Source organism: Palaemon carinicauda, chromosome 1 (genome assembly GCF_036898095.1).
Source record: "Palaemon carinicauda isolate YSFRI2023 chromosome 1, ASM3689809v2, whole genome shotgun sequence".
Taxonomy (NCBI): Eukaryota; Metazoa; Arthropoda; class Malacostraca; order Decapoda; family Palaemonidae; genus Palaemon; species Palaemon carinicauda.
Genome location: NC_090725.1, coordinates 280085620 through 280099395, shown reverse-complemented (window position 1 = coordinate 280099395; position 13776 = coordinate 280085620). Strand labels below are relative to the sequence as shown.

Sequence of the window (13776 nt, the reverse complement as noted above, 5' to 3'; positions counted from 1 at the left end):
TCTGAGCGGGAGTTTTCATGTTGGTTTTTATTCTAAATATAATTTTGGCTTAATAATAAGGATTCTTTCATACAACAATGAAGTTTAAGCCATTATTATTATTAATAATAATAATAATAATAATAATAATAATAATAATAATAATAATAATTATTATTATTATTATTATTATTATTATTATTATTATTATTATTATTATTATTATTATTATTATTATTATTAATATTATTGGACACCATTGTTTATTTATAAAAACCTAACAACAGGAAATAAAGAAAAGAAGCAGGAATTAAGACTGCATGGTCTCATTGAAGAGTGCATTATCTTATTTAAGAGTGCATTGTCTCATTCAAGAGGGCGGGCCACCCAAACCAGGCATCGATTCCTTTAATACCGAAGTTCTTGTAACCTTTATCAGTCAGATACTTGACCAGAAAGTCGATTCCTTCAGGGATGTGATTAATTTCGATACACATCAAGCGAAACTTCACTTTATCCCAAGGAATTGTTTTAAGGATCTGGAAAGAAAAAAGATTTCATTTTTTTTTTAAATACTAACATTAAAAGAAACATTGTCGACAATGTCTATACTGTTAAAAATTTGCATAGAAAATGGTAAATGTCTGGCAACATTTGTTCCAGGAATTTTACCGTTTAAAAAACGGTTATGTTCACGTAAAAGGTTGATAATACGGTCACCAACCAGTAAAACATAATAACAAAGTAAGGTAAAAATTACGGTCGCCTGTATTTTACTGAAATACGGTTGAGGACAGTATATATTTACGGAGAATTTCCGATTAAAATTACGTTTTTTTTTCTAACAGTGTAGTGTTAAAAATTACTTTTAAAGCTTTGCCATTTATGAAAGAAAAACACTCGCATGAGGCTGCTATAGTGTAAGTGCATAGAAGAATTTTTTTTTCTAAATACTAACGTAAAAAAGAAACATTCTCGACACTTGAAGCAAAAATTGCCTAGTGATAAAATCAGGTTTAAGCCTCGACCTTTATGAAAACAAAACACTCATAGGAGATTACTAAAAGAATCTGGAAGAAAAAATAATTTTATTTTTTTTAGATACTAACATAAAATGAAATATTCTCAGCACTTAAAGCAAAAATGGCCTAGTGATAAAATCGGGTTTAAGCCATAACCTTTACAAATACAAGACACTTATAGGAGATTAATATAAAAATCTGGAAGAAAAAATCGTTTTATTTTTCTAAATACTAACTTAAAATTAAACATTCTCGGCACTTAAAGCCAAATAATGTAGTGATAAAATCAGCTTCAAAGCTTTGACCTTCATAAAAGCAAAACCCTCACTTGAGATTAAAATGTGTTGATAACATTATTCACCGAATTTGAGTTTTAAATTTCACCTTATAATTTCGTTATATATAAGATTGAAGAACATGTGAAACTGCTCTCAGTGATATTTTAAGTCAAGGATTAAATAAAATTTACGATACCTTAACCGATTAATATTTGAGCTCTTGGGAAAGAAGAGTTTTTTTTTTTTTTTTTTTTTTTTTGGGGGGGGGGTCCAGAGATTTAAAATGACCTAGAAGCTGGAGGCTAAACCTGGGAGCATATTCAAAAAAGGGAAGAATCATTGAATAAAAGAAAATTTTCATCAGTGCAAATAATTCTGTCTGGACCTGCAAAACATTTTTAATGTGTCGATTCAATACTCAGTTAAGGAAGATATGAACTGCAAATTGACAATCAAGAATGACAGTTCCAGGTAAGAATCAATTCTCTGTGGTTAAAGAAAATGCGTTGATAAGAAGACATATGGCTGTGACAATAAAAATCATGCTATGTGTTCAATTTATCAGGAGATTGTGCGACTACAGGTTTAAATTAATCGAGTTGCATTAGTTGCATTAAATAAAACAATTAATGTCAAAATATATATTGGAAATTAGGGATTCATGAATAGTTTCTTCAAAAAAAAAAAAAAAAATACGGAGCATTTGAGATTAAATTATGGTGGTCAAAGTAGGGTTAGCAGCAATTAGTCTCTGTAATCTTTTAATGAAATATTCATCAGAAATAGTGAAAAGGATATGGTGCCAACTCCCATATGCATAAGTTAGAAAACAAGTGTTTCATGATTAACATTTAAACTTCAACTCAAGACCAATAACTGTGCAAAGGGATGAGAGTAGGCATATAGCTTAATTTTGGGAAGGATTTTGATAATTTGCTACAATATCACATTGAAACGAATCTATTTATGATGCAAACTGCATAAAATGGAATTACATCTGTACGCTCATTTTATCTTATTTACATCAGTGTGTAATTGTTTATGGATATGTGCAGTTGGACACAGGAATTCCAGGTACACCTTGCCCTGAAGAAGTACAACCAGGCACACCCTTCCTGCGCGGAGAGTTCCAGTGTTTAACCTGCCCATCACCTCTACCAACTCTCCCTACACTATCTGTTTGGTTACTGGCCGCGAAGTAACGGTGTCACAAGCTGCACTTCTAAGCGAGGTGTACCACAGACTCCTGTGTCCAACTGTATATGAATACACATAATTTCCTCTTCGTCATACAAACAGTCAGGAAGAAAAAAAATAGATTCTAGTGAGTCTAATTGTAAACGCCTTCATGGAAGCAGCCAGTGTTTTTTATCTAAGCTACGAGCGAAGTCTGAGGCTTTCTTTCGGACTCATTCTCTTCCAAAGTTTCTTGTGAGTTTCTTACTCATGCTTTTGCCTACTTGCTTATGCTATAAAAAGGAGTGTGCTATTCTTAAGAGCATCATATTGCGGTAGAATGATAAAAGATACATTAGTCGATCTAACAAACACACACTGTGTTATAGGCATGCATTTACCCGCATGCCGAAAATTAAGGAATTCTTTTATAAAAACCTCTTCTAAACCATCTTGTAATAGTTTTTTTTTTTTTGAGATGTAAATGACATAACCATTGAGCTATTTAATAAATAGCTTTATAACCTATTGTTTATGACACTTAACTCTCGGTCAGAGGATCAAACCTTAAATATACTGTGCTTGTGTTGCACTAAACAATTTAGTAGGTTCATGGGGGATTGGTGTTTGGCTAGCAATTACATTCCGAAACTGAAGCCTAAATTGGGACTTCTACATTTCTTTAGGGAACTATTACATATTTGAAAGATTGTGAAAGTGCATTTATCAAATAAGCATATGATTTATTTAATAAACTTATAAACAGAGAGCTTATTCTTTTTACTAACCTTAACTTCAAAAGCCTCAATATCAAGAGACAGAAAATCCACGACTTGAATATTCATTGCTAGAAGTATTGTGTATAAGGGAATTCCTGTCACATGGACGGCCTTTCCTGTTTTGTTACCTAGTTCACTGTGTGAGCCTTTGAGTCTGTAGGAAAAGAGAGCGTCAAGATGGGTAGGAAAAAAAAAAAAAAAAAACAGTGGCATTCAGACAAGGATTGAAGATAACAAAAAGTTTTAATTCAAACTATATGGAACAGGTTGGTACGACTCTAATAAAAATATATCTTTTTATGTAATACAATGAAGCTTTCATCCCTCTAATAGTTCGTAATTAGAGAGCATTTTCTGTCTTGTTAGATTAGAAACAACGGTTTTCTTGTTACTACTAAAAAAGATAACTTTCTTTAATCATGATTCCATATTTCATGAGATGCGACTCAATGAAACAGTTCAACCAAAATTACCTGAACAGGTTTTTGCAAAGGGATGAAAAGTAATAAAAGGTGGCAATAAAAAAGGGAAATTAACCTTCAGTTCAATGGTGAAATCTAATCAAGAAAGTAATACAGTACTAAAGTTTAGCAGTGAACGGAAAGAAACTCTTACCAAACTGACCAATCAGAAGACGACTGATTCACACAGAATAGACGTAGGAAGAGGTAACTTAATATGATGTTTTACCTGAGGCTGCGTAAGCGGAAATAGGTCTCTCCTTAAGTTAACTGGAACAGGCACTGAAATACTGCCGAGAGAAAAAGGCAGATAACCCATCTTGAGGGAGAACACAAATAGACCAGAGTCGTAGATAAAAATAGTCTTTGATTAACGCTTAAGTGAAGGATTTTAAAGCAAACTCTTTTGGTGACTCCTCTTTTTGTAAGGGTAAAAGGTGTCTGATTTTTTAAACTTTTATTTCAGATCCAGTTTCATCAGAATAGATGTTCACCAGAACGTCAGCCGGAGAAGTGCAACCCCCTACTGTGGTGCCCAACCACAGCAGTGGTTTACCCAAGAAACAGCTTAAACTTGGATCGATCTGCTATCATGCGAATGCTAGGCGAATGTGTAAGGCACTGGTATTTCATGCAAAGAGGCGTTTTGAACAGAGCAAAAAAGAAGAGTTTAAACCATAAAGGAATTGTTCCTTGTTAATTATTATTGTGATGATAAACCTTATAATTCATAGAAAGTTAGTTCTACTTTCGATATAAGGCAGCTGTTTAAGGCCACAATGGAATAAATGTGACTTTGGTTATGATTTGTAAACCGAACTTTATCATAAAGGCAGATTTCGTACTTACCCGAGATCAAGAAAGTTAGGAAAACATCGTGGAACCAGGAAAGAGCAAAGATGCAAAGAACACCTAAGTATGCAATATCATAAAGAAATGAAAGGCAATATTAAGTAAAATGTGAAGAATAGATTAATTATTCTAGGAACTTACTCAAGCGTGAGATCTGATGCCTCGGGAGTTGTTGATAGTGCAGCATTGATTGTGTAGGCCTTTCGGTTTTTTTGACGGAGTTCCTGGTAAGTCTCTGGATTCGGCTCAATTAGAAGACCTGTCCAGCCCAACGCCCTCTCAAAGTACAGTGTATTACTGAGGAACTCGCCGTCTAAGGCTCCAGCCTCAATGAAAAAACCACCTTTCTGTTTCAGAAGTTGCAAGATATATACTGTATATAAGAGTTACATTAGACAAGCTATCCCTATACTGCTCTTATCTTTACTATAAGGTTTTGCAGAGGATATTCTTGATAGTCTGTGTGTTGAAGCAAAATACTCCTTGTGTTTAGACAGTTTAATTTCCCAGTGTTTTAGTTCATTATATATGATGCTTCCTCTCATAACAAGGCAATAAAAAGCAAATGAGATTTTCTAAATTAATTTGAACCTAAAGACACATAAATATTATCTAAATTTACAACTTCAGCATTTTTTCATTTTAGAAGATATCTGCTTTAGTATACAGAGAAGATTCCAGTGTTGAACACAGTTTTGAAAACATTCATTTTTAAGTTTCACAAAACCAACTATAATTACATGAAGTGTAAGTCGTATCGTTAGATAAGATTAGATTGAATTTAATTTCAGCAAATATTTATCCAGACAGCATCTCAATATAGAAAGAAAATGGATTTTAATCAATAATATTCACTTACATCAAATGCGAAAACTTTGATAAGGGATTCATCACTCACCATTCCATGAAGGAACTTCTTATCAGCGTACATTGATTGACCGAATTGCGAAAAGTGATTCTTCTGGGGATCTTTGAGGTTATAGGGAAGTTGGGAAGGTGGATGCAAGAGTTCTCGACGAATGTAGTCGACTAGTTTTGGGTCGTCCATTGATGCACCCTGAAATGGAGGGTCAAAGGTGGAGTTTAAAGGTTTAAAGGCCGCCCATGAATGACAGAGGCAAGGGACAGTGACATTGCCCTATCAAGCAGGACAATGCCCTAGAGACTGACCATATTTCATATGATCAGCGCCCAAGCCCCTTCTCCACCCAAGCTAGAACCCAGGATGGGCAGGCAATGGTTGCTGATGACTGAGTAGATACACCTAAAGGCTCCCCCAAACCACTCATCCTTAGCTCACAAGGATGGTGAGGTTACAGCAACTAAATGAACTATCGAGTTTGAGCGGGACTCGAACCCCATTTTGGCAATTACCTGGCAAGGACGCTACCATCAGGGCACCACAACAGCAAGTAATTTAATGCTAGTCTTATGGCTGCAAACTAAACGCAAAATTTATTTTAAAATACGTAAAAAAACATAAACATTATTTACTCAATCAATCAAGTTATACAATCATAACACTCCATACTGATGCAAAATACTTACATCAATATATTTTCATCACCATATTTAAATCTAAGCAAGGCATATTATGTATTGGTATATAAAAATGTGTTACTTTTCATTTTGCCTTTCCTTACACATATGGCAGTTACATTTGACTCGTTGTTGAGTCTTTTTTTTTCTCGATATCTAGATTTCAACTTCTAAGTTTTGTTTTTGGTTTACGTTGTACTGCCTTGAAATGTTAAAGTTCTGCTGCAAGAATACATTATCAGTAGTATCACATTAAGTCAAATAAACAGATTGTCAGCAAAGTAAATCATTCCTTTTTAGAGCCATGGCTTTGGAAAAGACAACTGGTACATAATAAATAATTAGCATCTTACATTACACAATTACCTGTTAACTCCTCACAGATTACATACCATTATTCCCCTTATGATATGCATTCAATCTGATGAATAACATCAACCCTTTTTAGCACGATTTTCTGTCTGCACGTTACCTTATAATTGTATTCATGGATGTCAGGAGACTGATTTCTTTCGGTTTCTTGGCTTAGTTGGTCGCTGAGTGACGCTGAGTCTCTGCGATCCACAGATTCTGTATGCCTCCCTGATGGAAAGGAAAGAGGAATGAAAGATATATGACATCTGAGAAACAGGCTCAGCTTATTTCAGAAACTTTGTTCTGCCCCAATGTCTAACGCCTTCTCCATCATGAAGCTCAATACTACACAGTATTTTAGAAGTTATATTCCAGCTGTGACCAAGTTGTGGAAGGATCTTCCTTATCGGTTAGTTGAATCAGTAGAACTTCAAAAGTTCAAGGTTGCAGCAGATGTTTTTATGTTGAACAGGCTGATATAAGTCTTTTTATAGTTTATTTATGGGATATTAGTTTTGATGTTGTTACTGTTTTTAGAATGATTTATTGTTAATTTCTTCTCATCATTTATTTATTTCCTTATTTCCTTTCCTCACTGGGCTATTTTTCTATGTTGGAGCCCTTGGGCTTATAGCATCTTGCTTCTCCAACTAGGGTTGTAGCTTGGCTAATAATAATAATAATAATAATAATAATAATAATAATAATAATAATATACATTCCACTGGTGTCATGTCCGCTTGCTTAACAAATGTTCTAGATGTGGAATTGTTCACCCCTATTGCCTATAATTCTCATGAGTATATCAACATTGTTCCTGATCTTAAGATGTTTTATATTCATTATCAATTATTTCTCCTATAGTCTATTTATGACCTTTTTTCCTTTCCTCACTTGGCCTTTTTTCCCTGTTATAGTCGTTCGCCTTATAGCATCCTGCTTTTCCACCTAGAGCTGTAGGTTAGATAATAATAATAATAATAATAATAATAATAATAATAATAATAATAACAATAATAATAATAATAATAATAATAATGGTAATAATATTAATAAAACAATAATAATAATAATAATAATGATAATAATAATAAAATATATAATTACAACAATAATAATAATAATAATAATAATAATAATAATAATAATAAAAACATATGGCATGGTTTAGCATCATGGAAAATACTTACATTATTATTCCCATTCAGTTAGATTCTTGCATTCTTACCTTGCAAAATATACTAAATAAATCTAAAATCGAAAGACAGGCGCTTATTTTGTAATATAGAATATAAAGACGTAAAGAGGTCATAGGCCTATGAGCCACATAACGATCTTCGGAACTGAATTATGACCCCATCAGCCATGAGTCTAAGCTATCTGAACCCAATTTTGAAATATACCCAATTTTGAAATAAGTATAACTCATCTTTAAGATAAATATTACTTAATTTATCAGTGTTACAAATTTTTCAAGATGTTTGGAAATACTTACATACCACATCCGATATCTAACTTGAAAACAAATAATGCTTTTGAAGAAAGGTATGACTTTTTAGTATCAATGGCATAAATGGTGGTAAGAGACATCACACCATTCTACTTTCTTTGGTTGTAGAATTCGTGATAGTCATCATTTAATGAAGATATGGAAAACACCTAACACAAAATTATTAAAATAAAAGTTAAAGATAGGGGTTTGAACGTTTTATGATAATGCAAAGGAAATATAAATTAATCAGAATTTTGTAAGTAGAAATATTTAAGAATAAACATCCTACTTACAATATTATAGATAATCGAATGGCGTATCATTTCATTAGAGGCATTTGCTAGGTAGAGGATTAAAGGTTTTAAAGGTCGCTCATGAATGGTAGAGGCAAGGGGCAGTGATATTGCCCTATCAAGCAGGACAATGCCCTATAGACTGACCATTATATACATATCATCAGCACCCCAGCCCCTCTCCACCCAAGCTAGGACCAAGGAGGGCCAGGCGGTAGTTGCTGATGATTCGGCAGATAGACCTATAGGTTCCCCCAAACCCCCCATCCTTAGCTCACAAGGATTGTGAGGTTGCAACGACTAAAGGAACTAAAGGAAAATCTAGCAAAGAGAGTGACTAAGATAACTCCCAGGCCCAATGTGGAATACAATTAGTTTTGTGCAAGAATAATCGCCATGAGTTCGCAGTTAAAATTGAAAAAAAAAAAAAAAAAATAAAGCTCATGTAAATTCCGGGGTACAAATGAATGTGGAGTTCGTATGGAAATGATAACTAGTTATGCTAATATGTATGAGTCTCTTCTGGATAGATAACTACTCAATAGTAAATATATAATAGCCTAGTGAAAAGATCTGCAAAATAAATGGAATAAAAATCGAGTGCTATTTGATATCTTATCCCTTCTATTGCTATTAACTCATAATCATCATTTCCCTTCAGATAATGACAGACTAAACTACCACGGTAAACTAAATATGAAAGGGTTATGAAAATCTTGCCTTCTCTATTTTGATGTTCCATGTAACATGATTGGTGCCCATCCTCATCCTAAAATTATTCATTTGGATTGGCTGTTGTCAATCTGATAGCTCTTTCCGTCCACCCATCCAAGCTTCGTCCCTGCCCAATGAGTGCCTCATATTTCCGATTTTTTATTGGTTTTTGGACATGACTACACCACACAGTTAAATAAAGAATCTCTTCCTTAATGTTACCAAATTGAAGAATTATTTTCATAATAATGTGACTTTGTTTCCAGTTATTAAAAATTTCTATATTTACAATTTGCTACTCATCTAAGCTTTATGTTATTTAATCCAGTAAAATCAATTCACCAGAACAATTAAAAAAAAAAAAAAAAAAAAAAAAAACCAAATTGTATCGAACATAGGGAATCACGAATCAGTGAATCAATATTCTAATGGGATGAATTTATAACTATATGGACATAGCCTATACACTTTAAAAATCTTATTAAGAGCACATCATGTGAGAAATTCTTTATCTAAATAACCTTTACGGAGCGAAGTAGAATCAGCTGTTTAAGGCCCCATCGGAGTATATGTGACTTTGGTTATGATTTGTAAACCGAACTTACTTACTTACTTACTTACCCAAGGTCAAGAAAGTTAGCAAAACATCGTGGAACCAGTAAATAGCAATTGATAAGGCCAGCAAGTACTTGATTCTGAGTGCAACCATTTTTGTAGTTCGCCTGTCAAGAAAAGTAAAAAAAAAAAAAAAAATGAAAATCTACCAGTTAAACATTACTGAATTGGATATGTTTTATTTCCAATACAGATCCATATATTCTATTAGTTGTTTCGGTGTTAACCCTTTTTTTTTTTTTTTCTTTTTTTTTACTGTCTTCCGCATATGTGTTTATGAATATATACGTGTATATATATTCATATACACTGTAAATATTTGCCGTAAGAAACAGTAAAGGAGTGATATTACGGTCACCAACCCGTAAAAGTTAATAAAGTAGGGGAAAATTACGGTAGCCCGTATTTTACTGAAATATGGCGGAGAACAGTAGGCCATATTTTAACGGAGAATTTCCTATTAAAATTACTGCTTGTTTTAACAGTATATGTATATATATACATATATATATATATATATATATATATATATATATATATATATATATATATATATATATATATATATATATATATGTATGTATATGTATATATACACACACACACACACACACACACATATATATATATATATATATATATATATATATATATATATATATATATATATATATATATATATATATATATGCACACACAAACGCATACACGTGGGTAAACATGTAGATTGGTGTGCGTGAGTCTAAACCTCAAACTAGCAATGCTTTGCAAATCATGATAAATTACAGCTGTCCACTAATGACCTACAAAACACATGTCTCATATTCCAATTATAAGCATATGAGAAACCACTCCGTTATTTTCTGAGTTGAAGTTAAAGTCTTCAGAAAAAGAAAAAAAAAAGAATTCCTGACAAAATCAGGTGACGAAAGACATGAGAAAAACCTACTTGGTTATAGGTTCATGAATAAATTGGGAATTATAGAAAATACAAAGGTTATATATAGATGTCCATTTCTATTGTTTTATTCTTTACTTTCAAAGTTATATCCACTCCATTTTACATTTTTATCTATCGTGTATATATATATATATATATATATATATATATATATATATATATATATATATATATATATATATATATATATATATATATATATGCATATATTGATATATGAACATATATATAATATATTATATATTAATATGGATATATATATATATATACATATATATACAGATATATATATATATATATATATATATATATATATATATATATATATATATATATATATATATATATATATATATATATTATATGTGTGTGTATGTGTGTCAGAGCAATGAATATATTTACATATATATGGATTTTTTTTTGTAATTATGTTTATATCACAAACATGTACAGTATATATATATATATATATATATATATATATATATATATATATATATATATATATATATACATATATATATACATTAGATCTAACTTGGAATGGCTATAATCAGCTGAGAGCTATTATTCAGGGAGTTTATGCTTCAACTGAAATGGAATACAATTACCATAAAAGAAACTCTGGTACAACCCAGAAACATAATTGTTTTGTACTCTCAAATTTGTACTCTTTGGTATAGACTTGACACTTCCTAATTTACATAAACCAGATGGGTCTGTCACTCAGTATTCAAAGTAAATGCAAACTTTTTTGATGACGTGTTTGGCAGTAAACAGAGTTAAGAGAAACTCGATATTCCTCATTCCTGTTCTCTTGAGGCTAAATTAACTAGTTTAGCTTTTCGTTCCCAGGATCTTGATGCTTATGGAGATGTAGACCAATTAGTATTTTTCTTTAATATTCAAAAAGTCCGGTAAATTTTTAGCTCCTAATTTTTTTGGTAATTTTCGGCAAGTAAGCAAGAAGAGGTTCTTTTTTTTTTTACTTATTGGGAATTGATAATGTTACTCAATTAGGTAAATGTGTTTGTGTTAGCTCAAGCCCTACTGATTTGTGCCAAATTTCCATGAATCCCATATTACCTAAAGTTTTTTTAACGTTTATTGACAAAATGTATAAATAAGCATGTTAAAGGTAATAATCTGTTCTGTACTTTGCTATTTGGCTTTCGTAAAGACCTTGGAGCAAGTGCTATCCTTCTTGTAACTTCCAATACTGGACAGAAACACCTTGATTGCGGTCAGGAAGTTCATATGATTGGTCTTGATTGTAGTGCTGCTCTTGCTTTCAAACTCAAACAGTTCGAAGTAAGTGGGTCTTTTCTTAGCATCATTAATGAATTTTTAAGTTATAGATTACAAAGAGTAGCTGTTGATGAGTACCATAGTGCATATAGGAATGTGGTATCTGGTGTTCTTCAGGGTAGGGTTCTTGACTCATTGCTTTTCATACTATATACACATGACATTTAGTTTGACCTTGAAAACAAGCTCCTTCCATATGCAGATGAGGCTACTGTCTTTGTCTTAAGTCCATCCTGAATGTAGATCTTTGATAGAGATCTAGTTAAAATTGGTGCATAGTGCAAATTATGGGGTATGAAGTTGAGCCCTAAGAAAACCGAAAGTATGATTATAAGGAGGTCTAAGACAGTGGCTCCTCAGCATCCAAATCTCTGCATTGATTACGTTTCTTTAAGAAAAGGTAACTCCTTTAAGACTTAGGTGGGATTCTAAATTGCAAATTTACTTTTGAGAAACACGTTCGCTCTGTTGCTTCTTCATTTGCAACAAAAAAAATCTGCTTATGGAAAAATTCTTTTTAAGATTTTTGGCTATCATAATTTCTGAATAATTGTTTTAATTCTTACATTCTACCTTTTTTTCAAGTACTGTCCTCATGTGTGGTCTTCAGTTGCCGAATCTAATCTTAATTTGTTGGGCAAAACCTTGCATTCTATCAAATTTCTTATTCATGATATGGATATTGTTAACCGTTGTCCAGTTTGGTCTTTTTGTGTGTTATATAAGATTTTTCATAATTCTATTCATGCTTGGCGTTCAGATATTCCCAGAATGTACCAGGATTATTATTATTATTATTATTATTATTATTATTATTATTATTATTATTATTATTATTATTATTATTAGCTAACCTATAACCCTAGTTAGAAAAGCAAGATGCTATAAGCACAAAAGCTCCAACAGTTAAAAAGAGCCCAGTGAATAAAGGAAATAAGGAAATAAACAATTAAAATAAAATATTTTGAAAACAATAACAACATCAAAACAGATATTTCATGAATAGACTCTAATAAGACTTATGTCAGCCTAGTCAACATAAAAACATTTGATGCAAGTTTGAACTTTTGAAGTTCAATCGATTCATTTAACAAGTTGGCCACAGCTGGAATAAAACTTCTAAAATACTGTGTAGCATTGAGCCTCATAATGGAGAAGGCCTGACTATTAGAATTAACTGCATGCCTAGTATTACGAACAGGATGGAACTGTCCAGGAAAATCTGAATGTAAAGGATGATAAGAATTATGAAAAATCTTATGCAACATATGTAGTATTTAGAATGCAGTTAATTCTAACAGTCTTACCATCTCCATCTAAGGCTCAACACTACACAGTACTCTAGAAATTATTTTTCCAGCTGCTGTGACCTAATTGTCGAAACATCTTCCTAATCAGACAGTTGAATCCATGGAACTTCAGAAGATCATACTTGCAGCGAATATTGGTAGTAGGCTGGCCAGGGCACCAGCCGCCCCTTGAGATACTACCGCTAGAGAGTTATGGGGTCCTTTGACTGGCCAAACAGTACTATATTGGATCCTTCTCTCTGGTTACGGTTCTTTCCCTTTGCCTACACATACACCGAATAGTCTGGCCTATTCTTTACAGATTCTCCTCTGTCATCATACAATTGACAACACTGAGATTACCAAACACTTCTTCTCTCAAGGGGTTAACTACTGCACTGTAATTGTGCAGTGGCTTTACTTTCCTTTTGGTAAGGGTAGAAGAGACTTTAGCTATGGTAAGCAGCTCTTCTAGGAGAAGGACACTCCAAAATCAAACCATTGTTCTCTAGTCTTGGGTGGTGCCATAGCCTATGTTCCATGGTCTTTCACTGTCTTGGGTTGGAGTTCGCTTGCTTGAGGGTACTACCGGGTACACTGTTCTATCTGGTTTCGAATCTTCTTGTTTTGTTAGTTTTTATTGTTTATATAGGAAATATTTATT

General features: G+C 32.5%; 1 protein-coding gene across 1 annotated transcript in view; it reads right to left on the bottom strand.

Annotated features, from left to right (window-relative positions):
* Positions 1 to 329: 329 nt before the first annotated feature.
* LOC137639286 (protein Star-like) overlaps positions 330 to 13776 on the bottom strand; it is a 14957-nt gene continuing 1510 nt past the window's right edge. The window contains exons 2-7 of the mRNA XM_068371570.1: positions 9561 to 9661; positions 6559 to 6668; positions 5446 to 5604; positions 4689 to 4894; positions 3244 to 3388; positions 330 to 518 (exon numbers count right to left, since the gene is read on the bottom strand). Of these exons, the coding sequence (XP_068227671.1) occupies positions 330 to 518; positions 3244 to 3388; positions 4689 to 4894; positions 5446 to 5604; positions 6559 to 6668; positions 9561 to 9648 (897 nt within the window). The 5' untranslated portion in view covers positions 9649 to 9661. The remainder of the gene's footprint in view (positions 519 to 3243; positions 3389 to 4688; positions 4895 to 5445; positions 5605 to 6558; positions 6669 to 9560; positions 9662 to 13776) is intronic.